General features: G+C 35.4%; 1 protein-coding gene across 1 annotated transcript in view; it reads left to right on the plus strand.

The window, feature by feature from the left end:
* Positions 1 to 16,533, plus strand: part of RTTN (rotatin) — a 212,488-nt gene that overhangs the window by 37,908 nt on the left and 158,047 nt on the right. The window contains exons 12-16 of the mRNA XM_036763559.1: positions 189 to 401; positions 1,743 to 1,855; positions 3,703 to 3,829; positions 8,406 to 8,531; positions 9,072 to 9,191. Of these exons, the coding sequence (XP_036619454.1) occupies positions 189 to 401; positions 1,743 to 1,855; positions 3,703 to 3,829; positions 8,406 to 8,531; positions 9,072 to 9,191 (699 nt within the window). The remainder of the gene's footprint in view (positions 1 to 188; positions 402 to 1,742; positions 1,856 to 3,702; positions 3,830 to 8,405; positions 8,532 to 9,071; positions 9,192 to 16,533) is intronic.

Here is a 16,533-nt window from a genome sequence, read left to right on the forward strand (position 1 = left end):
ATAAATTGGTTCTCCAGATTGACTATGGAGATATTTTAAACCTTAAACTAAATACCTCTTCTGCAATAATAATTAATATTGCATTTTTCTTTCCCTCTTTATTTTATGTGTTGTACTGATATGGACCTGCATGTATATATGCAAATGTGTGTATGCTTTAAAATTAATACTGTTAAATTCCATTATAGGCAAGCCAGTTTTTACCAGAAAGCTTGGTGACCGCATTGTTCCATATTTCTCTGGAAATGTCTTTGTCCTTGGAATATCCAAATATTCATGAGACTGTTATTGCCTATTTGGAACAACTGAATTCTGAAAACTACACTATTTATAAGGGAACTGCAAAGACAGTTTATTCACTTGATTGCAGCTTTAACTTCATGACCGATGTGGAGAAAGAGGTAGAAAACTTTTATATCTAATGTAATTTCTGATGACAAAGTCTTCATACAATTTAAGTTATAATTTTTAACCAGGAAGAAGGACAAAAGGTTGACAATTGGAGGTATTAGTAATAGGATAGTATTAATAGGGTAAAGTGAAAAAAGTAAAATTCCAAATATCTGAAATAAATAGCAGTAGTTGCTTAATGAAATGATTTTTTAGTGCTTACTGAGAAATTCTTGTTAACTTAGTGTGTGACTGTTACAAGCCTATATGGTCTAGATTTTCAGAAGATCCCTAATTAGGAACTTTGAAAAGCATCTTTTTTGAGAGTAGAATGATACTATTGAGTGCATTATCATTTAAGTGATTATGTACTGTGGTATCTCCTATTAGAGGCCCTTCACTGTGTGATTGCTGGCTGGTACCCTAATGACCTCGAATAGTTAATATGCCTCTTAATTGCTAAGATAATAACCTAAAACTAAGACATTTATTTAGCCACTGGGAAGACTGATCTCACTTGACTTTTAACCTGAAAACATACCAAGATGGCTCCATGAGGTACTTAAAATCACAGAGGATATAACACTTGAATTCTGGTTCTACTTATAACTCATTTCACCCTGTTTCCTCTCCCAACTTAGCATGTTTACTAGCTACTACTACTTTATGGGTATAGATGATGCTCAGACATGCCAGTGGTTTTAGCCATGACTTAGTCTAAATGTTTCTGCTTTAGATATTTTCATAGTCTTTCCTAGATCTTTGAGGGAAGGGGCTATTTATTACATTCTTTGTACTTGTAACCATAGCACCTAGCACCATGCCTGGCACACGGTGGGCACTATAAATGGTTATTTATTTATTAATTTTTTTATAGCATGATGCCTTATATAACAGATTCTTAATACATGTTTATTTAGTGAACGAATAGGTCAATTAATCACCAATAGGTATATATGTATGGGATAATTACTATGTTCTCAACAATGCTCTGTGAGGACTACACAAATTATTGTCTTTGAAGAGTTTGTAATCTAGCTGGGAATGCAATATTTAAAATAAATAGAAGAATTAACCACAGACTCTAGCAACTCTGTTGCATTTCTAAATTTAGTTATCATTGTACTTAGGTAGAGTATATGCCATTTGCGATGATATTTTTTTATTTTTCTAACTCCAGTTCCATAGAATTGAAATGCTTACTGTACTTATGTGAAAGTATACTGAAAACAATGAGTAATGACCTCAGGGTCTAAGAATGTTCTAATTATTAAAAACTGCTCATTTGGCTGCTGAGGATTGTATAATACATGAATCTGACATTTTCCTATTGCATTCTGCATCTTTTCCAGGGAGAGAAGAATCTCTTTGAGTTAGTGGAGATGGCAAACCAAGCTATATTTAGCCTTTCTTATCATCAGCACTTCCCGTTAATAAAGAAGATCATCTGTCTGTGTTCAAACATGTAATAATTCCCTTCTTACATTGGTTATGTTATATGTGATAAGATTATTTGTGCAGAGTATGATATTTTTTATAGGCTGCAGATGGGTCAGGGTGGCAGTATTTTATAATCTTAAGAATTTTGTCTTTTTGTAAGATTTCTCCCTTTTAAACTGTTACCACATTAATTGCTATAAAACATAAAGAAGGAAACTTTTTAAATGTTTGAAGCTATAGGCATAAGCCCAAACTAAAAATTATAATTGAATTTCTACTCACTTGTTTTGATATGTGTCTAAAAAATTGTTTCAAGTGCATTTAAATCCATTTTTTCCCATTCAAAAAATATTTATTAAACATTGTGCTAAACAATAGGGTTATGAAGAAGTAAAAAACAAAACAATCTGTGCTCTTAAATGCTTACTTCTGCTCCAGTGGCAGTCTGGGATTTACAGTGAACACTTAAAAGGCACTGTGATGGTCTGAGGGCCTAGATTTGGGTGACTTTTATAGTGAGATTCTTATTTGGATCCACTGTACCTTCCTGGCAGTGCTCAGAAACTAGAAGGCCTGACTACAGGTGAAGACCCCTCTTTTTTCAAAGCAAAGACTAGAAATTATAAAGTTGAACGTAGAGAGGGCAGGTTCTCATAGCAGGGAATTCAAGTGAAATGTGGGGATAAGCTCAGATAGGGGACAGTAGCAGGACGTCCTCCAAGTGGCCCAGTCAGGTATGCAAAAATTGTAGGGAGGGTTCCAGCATAATTCTTATGTGTGCAGAGGTTTTGCTAACTACCTGAAGGAAATTTTCAGGTCAAGATTTTTAAAAAGTAACTTCTTTTCCTTAAAACTGTAGCACAAGGCTGTCTCCTCCAAGGAGTTTTCCGTAATGAATTCCAACAGTTCTTTATAATTTATCGGCCTAATCCCTGATTTAGATTTTTCCATAATGCTCTTCTGCAGTAATAATAGATCATATTTATATATGTATATGTTATTTTTGCACTGGAATTTTCTTGGTGTAGGGAACTAACTCCTAGTGAGGAAACTGCCAATATTATTGCAGATTGTCACATGCTCTATAATTTAGAGTATTAGTTGCTTACTTTAAAAAAATTATTTTCACATCACTCATTTCCCAATATCTCTTCCTTGTCCTCTCCTAGAGATGTATTAATTGTACCAAAGAACAAAAAAAGAAAGAAAAATTAGTAAAGCTGACCAAGGCATCGACTAAGTTCTATATTATATATATTATTCAGTACCCATAGTTCCAATGCATTAGTGTTCTAGTTTTCCCACATCTTCTCCAACATTTATCATTTTCCTTTTCTGTCATATTAGTGAATCTGCTAGGTGTGAGGTGGTACCTCAGAGTTACTTTAATTTGCATTTCTCTAATCAGTAGTGATCTAGAGCATTTTTTCGTATGACTATAGATAGCTCTTAGGTCACTCACCTAATATAATCTGGTTTACTATTATTTATGATTTGTAAAATATATCTCTTGTCAAGGCCTTTTTCCTGTATTGATATATCTATATCTCAAAAGGAATAGGCGGCCTATAACAAGAATGCATTGAGTGGTACCAGAGGCAATTGTTAGAGGGATTTTCCTTTCCTCCATCTATCCATCTGTCTTTCTATTTATCTATCTATCTGTTCTTTTTTTCCTGCATTCCTTTCTTCTACAAACATTTTCTTAATATTTTTTCTTTTTTCACTAATACCCTAGCCTTTCCAGTGATGCTAGCAGACATTGCTTATCTCCATAGGTGGCACTTAGACTTAAAAAGATTGTTTTATAATAAATCATTTTCAGTATTTTGTGTATACTATTAATTAGTTCATCCCAACTCATACTTCTAGATGGAAATCTGCACAGACTAGCCCGTTACTACAGGAAGAAATTCAAAAGGTGTTCCTTCGTCTGTTGTCATATCCATTGCCGCCTGTGAAAGCTGAAAGCTATCGCTGCTGCCTGGAAATTGTTCAGGTTAGAATGAAAACTTATTTTTTAAAAGAAAAATGCTATTTGCTAACACATAATTCAGTTCATTTGAACTGAATGTTTACTAAATGTGCCTAATATGTGCAAAGCACTGTGCTAGCCCACTTGGGATTCAGAAATTATATTCTACAGGGGCATACAACATGTGCACTGGTAAAGAAAAGACTTTTAATTGGGTGAGACAACTAGGGGGATCAGGAAAGGCATCATTTAAGAGGGGGTACCTGAGGTGAGCCTAGAAAAACATTGAGGATTCTTATAATTATACCTGACACTTGTATAATACTTTAAGGTTTGTAAGTTGTTTCTATAATTTATCTCATCTGGACCTCATAAGAATCTTGAGAATAGGTACTTTATTATTATTCTCATTTTATAGGTAAGGAAACTAAGACTCAAAAAGCTTACGTGGCACAACTATTAAGTTTCAAAGGATCCAGGGCTTCCTCCTAAGTCCAGAAACCACTGGTACTTGTGAAGCATACATATAGGGTTGAGGCTAGCAGAGGTAGTACTGAGTTCAAGGAGTAGTTAATTGGCCATTTTTTCTAGAATGTAGAATAAAAGGAAAGCAGTTGAAATTTTCATCTGACATATTAGTTTGGAATCAGATTTTGGAGGATTTTAAATGTCAAGCTAAACAGTTTATATTTTAGAAGAAATATCGTAGGCATTTAGAGATCCATGGGAATGATATGGTCAGTTCTGTGTTTTAAGAAGATTTTTTTAATTAGATCTCTGCAAGACGGATTGGAGAGGAGAGACACTGGACAGGAGACCATTTTAGCAGTCCAGGACAGTAAATGATGAGTGCCTGAACTATGGTGGAAGTCATGTGAGCAGGGAGGTTTTAATTTAATTTTGTTTTGTTTTCTCTTGATTTTGTGAAATTGGTTTAATAGAATTCTTAAACTTACTTGAATTTTAAGAACTACTTCAGTTAACATAAGAATTTTGTTAATGTGATTTTACATTTAGTGGTTAAACTACTTTATTAAATTTTTTTACTATGTAAAATATTTGGCCTTTCATTATTAAATTAATAGACATTACTATTACTTAGGAAAAGTTGAATTCTACAAAACTGATTTACCATTGACTTCAGTTTTATACTTTTAGTTTTATCTTTTTTTAATAAAGAAAATAATCCAGTATAATCAAATTTTAGGATTGGCCTTAATCCATCATTTCATTAAGGCAATCCCATTTTTCTTCATATTCCTTTCCTTAGTGCACTCCACATTCTAAATAGGCTATATTACTGGCTTCTGGTTCATGCATTTTGGAGGCTATCCTCTTTCCTGGAATTTCTTCTTTTCTCATCTCTACATTTCAGAATCCTTATCTTTATTTAAAGCTTAGCTCAAGTGCCATTTCTTCTGTGAAGCCTTACTGGACTGTGTCCCCTACCTTCCCACCCACTGCTTCAGCTTTCCTTTGTTTTTACTTGTCTCTGTACATGCCATATCCTATAAGCTTCTTTAGGACTGGCACTATTTTTTTTCTTTGATATCCTCAGCACAATTTTTTTTTGTACATAATAGATGCTTAATAAATGTCTGGTGAGTTAAATTGAATTAAACTTGTTTAACCATAATTGCCTTTGGACTCTAGGTGCCACCTATTGTACATGGCTAAAATAAATTACTATACACAAATGTTTTTTAAATTTGTTGTGTACTCTTAGTTGACCTTTCATTTTTAACAGCTTTTTAAGAAGTCATGGTTGCTGACTTCATTTTTTGGTTGCTTCTGAAGATAAAATAAAAATCATGAGGTTAAGATTTGTAGAACTAAAATGTTAGAACTAGAAGCAGGCTTAGAGAGCATGTGTTCCTATCATTTTACATAGGAGAAAAATAAAATCTGGAGAAGGTAAGTGATTTAGTAAATATGTCTCTAGGGTAGTATGCCAGAGATCTGTCTTTGGTCTTGTGATATTTAGCATTTTTATTAGTCATTTGGATAAGGGCATAGATGACATGCTTATTAGATTTGTATATGATGGAAAAAGGGGAGAGATAGCTCACATGTTGGATGACAGTGAAAAAAAGATCCTTGACAAGCCAGAAGGTTGGACTGAATCTAATAAAATAAAATTTAATAGTGATAAATGTAAGTTCTTTTTTAAAAAATATTTATTTCTTTTCAGTTTTCAACATTTATTTCCATGTTTTAAATTTTCTTTCCCCCTTCCCTCCCCAAGACAGCTTGCAATCTGATATGTGCTCTACACATACATTCCTATTAAACACATTTTCACATTAGTCATGTTGCATAGAAGAATTATAAGGAATGGGAGAAACCATGAGAAAGAAAAAAAAAAAACAAGACACAAGAGAAAAGAGTCTGCTTCACTCTGCATTCTGACTCCATAGTTCTTTCTCTGGATGTGGATGGCATTTTCCATCATGAGTCCTTTGGAAAAGTTTTAGGTCCTTGAATTGCTGAGAAGGGCAAAGTTTATCAAAATCAGTCCTCGCACAGTGGCTGTTACTGTGTACAATGGTCTGGTTCTGCTCACTTCACTCAGCATTTAGACTTGATATAAGGAAAAAACTCTCTAACAAATAAAATTTTCTAAAATTGGAGTGGGCTGCCCTGAAAATTAATGGGTATTTCCTTGCTAGAGTTCAAAGTTGAATGAGCCCTTTGCAGGTACGTTGTAGAAGGAATTTTCACTCAGGTACAAGCTGTAGTAGATGACCTCTCAGATCCTTTCCAACACTGAAATCTTGTGATTAGTTGAGTTTTTCCCCATGTAACATTTAAGAATGGAGCCAAGACCACAAACTGACTTCAGCCTGTCTTTTTGGGCTAGTCACATGTTAGTTCTTTTCATACACTTCAGGGTGCAGCTACACAGGCCTTGAAATTCCTTTATGAGATCTTCTGTCTCCTTTCTATGAGACTTTGCTCAGACTGTTGGTCCTCATGCTTGGACTGTATTTCTTCCCCACCTCCATTACTTAGAATCCCTAATTTCCTTTATAATTCAGCTCAAATGCTACTTCATATTATGAAGCCTTTCTGCATCCAACCAGCTGCTAGTCCTTCCCCCTGCTGCAATTGCCTTGTATTTATTTTGTTTATACTTCTGCATGTTATATTTCTAGTAAGAATGTGAGCTCCTTGGAGATAGAGACTGTTTCATTTTGTCTTTGCTTCCTCAGTGGTTGGTACATAGTAGATCCTTCAAGTGATTTGTAATGATACCTTTTGTGTTGGAAAATACATATTACTGTGCACAGGTTACTAATAATATTTAATACCTAGTACTCAAATTGATTTATGATATCATTAAGTAGGAAATTCCTTACAACAATGCAGATTGTAATCCATCCCTGGTTGCTTATGCTTTCCAGTTCTCATCTTTGTTACTCCTGTAAGTTCCCCTTAGGAGCTCCACACAATGTGTTAGAGGTTCTCCATCCTTACTCTTGATATTTCCAGGGTACCAGTGGAGTACTCTGGCGGTCCAACCTTGCCAAGTGATTAGCTCTTGGTTATGACCAGTCCATTTTATCTTCCTATCATACAGTTCCTTAATAACATAATAACATCTTTTATCCTGTTCTTTGGAGTTCCTCATCCATGCTATAGGTTTTTACACCCAACATTCTTTTCCCCATTGTCCTTGGTGCGCATGTTTTCTTTAATTTTTTGGAGGCAATGTTATTCCCTGACTTGTTGCCAGTGATGGTAAAATGCTGGTATTAAAATAATGGCCCTTTGATTTTCAAGGAAGTGTGGGATCATTAAAAGAGTTCTGTAGATTCCTAAAAGTGAATGAGCCGGCTCTTCTTTCGTTCAACTCTGGGCTCAACTCGTTCAGCTGCAATCTGTACTGTACATCTCAGAAAAGCTTCCTAATGGACAAGCCCTAATAAAAATACAGTAAAAAACAGATAACATTACATTTTTAGAAGTAAATATGTATCCTTCATATTGGATCCATACAGGGGTGATTTAGAAGCTCCTGTTTGTACTTGAGTTGGCCCCCATGCACTATGCCACTCTGCCTCTAAATTGGCAGTGGACTTTGTATTACAGTGTGAATTTGCCTTATTTTTTTTTACTTTGATCTTTTTTTTTTTTTAGAGGGGTGAAGGCAGGGGAATTGGAGTTAAGTGACTTGCCCAAGGTCACACAGCTAGTAAGTGTGTCAAGTGTCTGAGGCCAAATTTGAACTCAGGTTCTCCCGATTCCAGGGTTGGTGCTCACTCACTGTGCCACCCAGTTGCCCCTTTGATCTTATTTCTTAAGCAAAATACTTTCAAAATTATTCTAATTACAGTTACTATATTTCTTTATGCTTATAAACTAATATAAATTATAACTGTATGAGCAGTGAATTAGTGGTTTTGGACCAGTTTTCTGAGGCTTGTTCCTATTATATTGGACTTTCAAATTATTTTGCAAAAAGTTTTCATTTAAATTTCTTATTAAGCTGACAAAAACTACTGGACTTCTTAAAATGTAAATAGAAAAAAGTGGGAAATTCTCTTGAAGTTCAGTGTTTTTAATCTTAGCTTTTTAATATTTTACAATTTTTTTAAAGAATTGTTTAGGCATCAACACTGTGGCAACCTCGGGGCATTCAGTCTGTCATGAAGTTAATTTTCTACTTCATCCAAAAGTACTATATGAAATGTGCACATTTGGTCTTCAAGAATCCAAAGATGGGGTATGTATTAACACTAAAATGAAAAGAATTCTTTTATGCTGCAGATATTGAATTGGAGGAAAAACCTTAAGTTTCTAATAATAGCTGAGTAGATTTTATTTTGAGCTCAAAAGAAACTGCCTTTTGAATAGGCTCAGTAAATGTTTTGCTCAAGTGGTGGGAAATATTTGGAGAATGTGACAATTATAACATAAAAATCTTGTAAGAATTTAGGTCAGTTGTTTTTTCCCTCTTATAGTTTTTATCCAGAAGAGAAAAGATGTAGGTATACCAGATTATCAAGGAAAACTGATTCCTTCATATATAGGGGTAAGAAAAAAACTCCAGACTTTAAAGGTCAAGAATAGAATTAGTTAAGGGAAGACACTTAGTTAAGAATGCTATATGAGAATATATATCATGTTGTCAAAATTGAAATCACTTTTAGAAATATTGTTATACACTTGAGTTTTCTTTTTTTGGTCTAATCTGGGTATATATAGCTCACCTTGCTAGTATTCCATCTCTTTTTTCATTAAATTGCTTTATCTTTGTTTTGAGCAGGTGAACTCTGTTGTCAAGAATATTCTGATATATTTGCTTCAGGGACAATTGATTATGACAACATTGACCTGGAACAAGTTTATTGAGTCTCTTTGTCCTGTTGTTCCAGTTCTTCAGGTATTTTGTGTTTCTCTGCTTTTCAGGTACTATTTCTCTTGGACTGAATATGATTGATTTTTAAAGCATCCATGCAGGAAAACTCACATTGTAATAGTAATTTTCAAAAGGCCAAAAGTCAAGTATCTACGAATAGAAAATGTGCCAGTAAATCTTGTTTCTGGCAGAAGCTTAAACAACAATAACTAATTTGTATGTAATTTATGTATTTAAGTGGTAGGTTACTCCACCCAAGAAGTTCAGAGTGGTTTAAAATTTTAGCATATCCATTAAATAATTAATAAAATCATAAGCTCATAGACTCAGAGACTTAGAGCTGGAAGGGACCTTAGAGATTATTGTTGTATAATCCAACAATCTCATTTTTACAGATGAGGAAACTAAGATTTGCCCAGGGTTACACAGCTAGTCAGTGTCTGAGATGGGATTTGGATCCAGGTCTTCTTGATTCTGGGTTCAGCACTTTATCCACTATATCATTAATTCTCTTATTCATTACAAGAGGTGGACAGTTTAGTCAGTTGGTAATGGAGAGACACTGTCTATGTCCTACTAGTTTGTGATTTCTATGTCATAGGGTGGATATGTCTGCTTTCAGGCCTAGAACACTAGGGAAGTATATCCTGTCTTAGTTTGAGGGTGGGAGGGGGAGGATCCATCCAATGGAATGCATTATGCCTGCATATTATTTTTCTTTCTGTCTTAAGAAACTTAGCAAAAATTGCCGTTGGAACATATGCCTCCATTAATAGAAATAACATTACATTACTTATTTTGGATGGCTTGTAGAGAAAATATATGGATTTGATAAAGTATTAAACCTAAATTCATAAAAATTAGTGGCAGGACTGGGTGTATTACTGTACTATAACTGATTTAACAAGTTTCCCCATATTTGTAAGTATGTACCTTTTGAAAGTACTTTATCTCACTGTCAATTTTTAATTTTTATTATTATCAAGTAATAGTTATTGAACATATATAAGTACTCTGGTAATATGTTGTATTGGTGACACATTGTGCCCTATGAATCTTCCTTTTAGGAGAAAATTTTTTGAGAGTCTGAATTGCATAAATGAAGTTGCTTCTACTACTTCCTAAAGGAAGCAAAATAGCCACAGAAATGGTTTGTCAAACATAAGATATATCACAACTGAGAGTTTTCTAATCAATTTATACTTGTTCATTCCTAATAATTTGTTATTAAAATAGCCTCTTTTTATTAAATCACTCAGCAAATTTAGAATAATTGCTAAATATATGATACTTAAAAAAGGAAAAAAGAACTATTTTCATACTGCTAGAGCTTTGTCATTCACATAGTAAGATACTGCTACAACCCTGGTACAATTCCTTATTATCATATACCTAGACTTTTGCAATAGCCTGATGGTGAATCTGCCTGCCACAAATCTCTCTCCATTCCAGCCCATCTTCCATTCATCCAGCAAAGTGATTTTCCCAAGTGTTTGTCTGATTATGTCACCCTCCTATTCAGTACACCCCGCATTGAAAGCCTTTTGTAACCTACAACAGGCTGCCTGCTTAATTTTATTTTTTTGGGTATCTTCCCATCATAGTCAACTTATACCTGTGCCTTCTATGTATACTTTTTCTAATTGCCCTAATAAGGATAAAGTTTTAGGAATTACATGTATCATCTTCCCATGTAGGAAGTTTAAGTAAACAGTTCAACCTTATTGAATCCCTTATGATTTCTTTTTCCTGTTACCTTTTTATCCTTCTCTTGAGTCTTATATTTGAAAATCATTTTTTTTTTCTATTTAGCTCTGGACTTTTTTGTCAGAAATGCTTGAAAGTCCTCTATTTTATTAAATATCCATTTTGCCCCCTGAAGGATTATACTCAGTTCTGCTGGGTAGGTGATTCTTGGTTGTAATCCTAGCTCCTTTGCCCTCTAGAAAAATCATCTTCTAAGACCTCCAATGTAATGGAACAAATAGCTGCTAAATCTTGTGTTATTCTGACTATGGCTCCACGATACTTGAATTGTTTCTTTCTGGCTGCTTGCAGTATTTTTTTCTTGACCTGGAAGCTCTCAAATTTGGTTGTAATATTCATGTGGATTTTCATTTTGGACACTCTTTCAGGAGGTAATTGGTAGATTCTTGTGATTTCTATTTTACCATCTGGTTCTAGGATATCAGGGCAGTTTTTTTCCCCGATAATTTCTTTAAAGATAATGTCTAGGCTTTTTTTTTTTTATCATGGCTTTCATTCAGGTAGTCCAATAACTTATAAATTTTCTCTCTTGGATCTATTTTCCAGGTCAGTTATTTTTCTAGTGAGATATTTCACATCTATATTTTTCATTCTTTTGATTTTATTTGATTGATTCTTGATGTCTTGTGGAGTCATTAGCTTCCATTTGCCCAATTCTAATTTTTAATTATTTATTTTCTTCAGTGAGCTATTGTAGCTCCCTTTCCATTTGGCCAATTCTGCTTTTTAAGGAGTTCTTTTCTTCAGTGAATTTTTGTACCTCTTTTTCCATTTGGCCAAATGTGCTTTTAAATAAATAGTCTCTTCAGTAGATTTTTGTGCTTTTATCATGTGGCCTATTGTTTTTAAAAGTGTTATTTTTTTTCAGTATTTTTTGTGCCTCCTTTACCAAGCTGTTAACCCCCTTTTTTTTTTTATGATTTTCTTACATCACTCTCATTTTTTCCTCCAGTTTTTCCTCTATCTCTCTTATTTTTGAGGTCTTTCAGGAATTCTTTTTTTTCTTGGCTTGAGACCAATTCATATTTTTCATTGTGGCTTTTAATGTAGCTGTTTTGACATTGTTGTCTTCTGAGTTTGTGTTTTGATCTTCCCTGTCACCATAATAACTTTCTGTGGTCAGGTTCTTTTTTTGTTTCCAACCTATTTCGTGACTTTTAACTTGATGTTAACCCTGTTCCCAGGGTGGAGAGGGTACTGTCCTAAGCTTCAGGTTTTTTGTGGAGCTGTTTTCAGAGATAATTTAGTAAGTAAGAAAACTTTTGTTGGTTCTATTGCTAAAAATTCATTTTGAGGCATTATTTTACTGTTGTTTGGGGATTTGGGAGAGCTCAGGTGCCTTTACCATCTTGCCTCTGCCCTTCCTGTTAGAGCATTTTCTAGAGAAATCTGGTGGTATAGTACATAGTGTGATGGGCCTGGAGGCAGGAAGACCTGAGATCAAATCTGGCCTCAGACACTTAATAGTTTTTTGACCCTGGACAAGCCACTAACTATTTGATTCACTTTCCTCAATTGTAAATTGGGGGTAATAAATAGTACCTACCTCATAAGGTTGCTGTGAGGCTCATATGAGATAGTATTTATAAGAAAGTGCTTAGCACAGTATCTGGCTACATTTACCATGTAAATGCTTATTCCCTTCCTCTTTCCTTATTAAGTACTTACTGTGTGTAAGATACTGTGTTAAGTGGGAATACAAAGAAGCACTTACTATGTGCAAGATACTGTATTAAGTGGGAATACAAAGAAATGTAAAACATCATTTATTCCTTTAAAGAGCTATTTGACGGGGAGAGATAACATGTAAATAGTTGTGTACCTTACAAGATATACACAAAATAAATGGAAGGTAGTCTTAGAGGGAAAGCACTAGCAGTGGGAGGACTGAGAAGGGCCTCTTGCAGAACATGATCTAAGCTGAGTCTTGAAGGAAGTCAGGGAAGCCAGCTGGCAGAGGTGAAGAGGGAGAGCATCATAGGCATGGAGGACAAGTCAGTGAGAAGACATTGAGCTGAAAGATGGAGTGTGGTATATAAGGGGTAGCAGGGAGGCCAGTGTCACTGGATCAGAGGATATGTGAGAAGGAGGTAAGTGTGAGAAGACTGGAAAGGCAGGAGGGGCCAAGTTATAAAGGGTTTTGAATGCCAGAGAATTTTATATTTGTTACTGGAAGTAATAGAGAACCACTGGAGTTTAATGAATGGGGTGTGTGTGTGTGTGTGTGTGTGTGTGTGTGTGTGCGCGTGCATGCATGTGTGCGTGTGGATGATGATCAGATCTTCACTTTAGGAAGACTAATTTGAAAGCTGAATGGAAGATGGATTAGAGTGGGGAGATACTTGATGCAAGGAGACCAAGTGGAAGGTTATTGCATTAATCTAAGCATGGAGTGATGAGAACCTGTACCAGGGTGGTGTTAGTTTCACAGGTGAGAAGATGTGTATACAAGAGATATTATGAGGGTAAAAATGACAGAAGTTGGCAACAGATTGAATATGGTGGACAAAAGAGTAAGAAATCAAGGCTGATACTTAGGTTGTGAGCCAACTTAATTGGAAGTATGGTGATGCCCTGAAAAGTAGGGAAGTTTGGAAGAGGGGTTTTGGGGAAAAGATAATGAATTTAGTTTTGAACATATTGAGTTTGTCTATGGTGCATGTAGTTGAAGATATCCAATAGGCAGTTGTAGATGTAAGACTGGAGGTCAGGAGAGAGATTAAGGCCGGATAAATAGATCTGAGAATCATCAAAACAGTGTAGGAGGAGAAGAGAAGGCCCAGTACGGAACCTTGGGGAACACCTACATTCTCGCATCTCCAGCTACCTTTTGGATATCTCAAACTGGACATCCTGTAGACATCTTAAATTCAACATGGCCAAAGCTAAATTCATTATCTTCCAAATTCTCTTCTGTTCCTAATTTTCCTATTACTATTGAGGGTACCACAATCTTTCCAGACTACCAGGCTCACAGTCTAGGTGTCAGCCTTGACTCCTCACTCTTTCTCACCTCCTTTTCCCTACATCCAATTTGTTGCCAATACCTGTCAATTTTACCTCTATAACATGTCTCCCATATGACTCCTTCTCGTCTGTGATATTACTACCACTTTGGTGCAGCCCTTATCACCTCATGCCTGGACTATTGCAGTAGTCTTCTGGTTGGTCTCTCTGTCATAAGTCTTCACTCCAGTCCATCTTCCTCTCAGTTATCAAAGCAATCTCTTCAAAGTACAGGTCAGATATTGTTACCACTCTCTTTTACCCCATTCAATGAATTCCAGTGGTTCCTTCTAGGAGTCTTTGATTTTTAGGTCTTCTGTTTGATTTTCAAAGCCACTCATAACTTGCTTCCCTGAATCCCTACCTTTCCATTCTTCTTACACTTTATTCTCCCTTCACTAATGGCTGAAGGAGGTAGACTGGAAGCAAATTTGATGGTTTGAGGAACACATTATTATTCTCAAGGCTGTCCTGGTCAAGGCCCTGAGTTGTTCCCATTGGAGTCTGAAGGGAAATGGAGTAGTGTTTGATTTGCTTGGCAAATCCCTGTGACTGAGTCCCTGCTACTGGCTCCCAGTTGGCTTCAGCCCTACTGTAACTCACACTCGGGCTAAATTGATCCACCAGCCTCTTCTGTAGCTGGGACCACAAATCCTGTTTTATAATACTCCAGAGTAAACCGAATTTCAGTCTGTACTTAAATCATTCTTACACAATTTTTTTTAATCAGGAAATTCTTCCTTTCATTGAACCAAAATCTACCTTCCTATAAGTTCCTATGAGACTATATTTATGGGGCCAATCAAGATAAATCAAATCCTCCTTCCAAATGAAAAGCCTTGAAATATCTAAAGACATTGGTCATTTTTTGCCTGTTTTCTCAATCCTGAGCCCCTTCAACTAATCCTTATATTATCTTTTCTAGATCACATCTTTTTTTTTTTATTCTTTGTAAGGTTCTGTGATTTGGATAATGATGAAGGGCAGAAATGTTAGTTTAAAAACAATCTTGGACCCAAATAGATAGTGAATATATCTTAAGGAAGAAGTACATTAGTTTTCTAGATACACTAAAGTATTCTAATGTACTGAAAGAAAATTTACTGAATGGATTTTGCTTCAAGTGGCCATACATAATTCTGCATATGTTATCAGAACATACCATCTCTACGTTATTCAGATTAATCTGTGGCAACAGGAATGATATCTGGTATAGTCAGCAAATATAGTATAAAATAACCTCATGACTAGTGTTCAGTATTTAAGTACCTTTTCCAGTGTTCTATGATAACCTGATATGTAGAAATACTGATACTTTCCCCAAAGTGAGCTGCTTTACAATCTGCTTTCAAAAAAATCAGCTTTTGTATATTTTGCATATTTTTTTTAATTTAAATTTATTTATTTAACATATTTGGTTTTCAGCACTGATTTTCACAACAGTTTGAATTACAAATTTTCTCCCCATTTCTACCCTCCCCCCCACTCCAAGATGGCATATATTCTGGTTGCCCTGTTCCCCAGTCAGCCCTCCCCTCTATCACCCCCTCCCCTCTCATCCCCTTTTCCCTTCCTTTCTTGTAGAGCAAGATAAATTTCTACCCCCCATTGCCTGTGTATCTTATTTTTTAGTTGCATGCAAAAACTTTCTTTTTGTTGTTTTTGAACATCTGTTTTTAAAACTTTGAGTTCCAAATTCTCTTCCCTCTTCCCTTCCCACCCACCCTCCCTAAGAAGTCAGGCAATTCAACCTAGGCCACACATGTATCATTATGTATAACCCTTCCACAATACTCATGTTGTGAAAGACTAACTACATTTTGCTCCTTCCCAACCCATCCCACTTTATTGAATTTTCTCCCTTGACCCTGTCCCCTTTCCAAAGTGTTTTTTTGATTACCTCCACCCCCATCTGCCCTCCCCTCCATCATCCCCCCCTCTTTTATTTTTTTTTATCTTCCTCCCTCTTCTTTCCTGTGGGGTAAGATACCCAGCTGAGTATGTATGGTATTCCCTCCTCAGGCCAAATCTGATGAGAGCAAGGTTCACTCATTCCCTCCTCACCTGCCCTCTCCCCTCCTCCCACAGAACTTCTTCCTCTTGCCACCTTTATGCGAGATAATCCACCCCATTCTATCTCTCCCTATCTCCCTCTCTCAGTATGTTGCTCTCTCATCCCTTAATTTCATTTTATTTCTTTTAGATATCTTCCCTTCATCTTCAACTCACCCTGTGTCTTCTCTCTCTCTTTTACATATATATATATATATACACATATATATATATATACACACATGTATATACATACACACACATATATATACACACATACACATACATACATATACACATATATACATACATACACATTCACTTCTATATATACATAAACATACATATATATATATATATATATATATATGCATATCCCCTTCATCTACCCTAATACTGACGTCTCATGAATCATACACATCATCTTTCCATGTAGGAATGTAAACAAAACAGTTCAACTTTGGTAAGTCCCTTGCAATTTCTGTTTCTTGATTACTTTTTCATGCTTCTCTTGATTCTTGTGTTTGAAAGTCAAATTTTC

This window comes from Trichosurus vulpecula, chromosome 1 (assembly GCF_011100635.1).
Source record: "Trichosurus vulpecula isolate mTriVul1 chromosome 1, mTriVul1.pri, whole genome shotgun sequence".
NCBI classification, from domain to species: Eukaryota; Metazoa; Chordata; class Mammalia; order Diprotodontia; family Phalangeridae; genus Trichosurus; species Trichosurus vulpecula.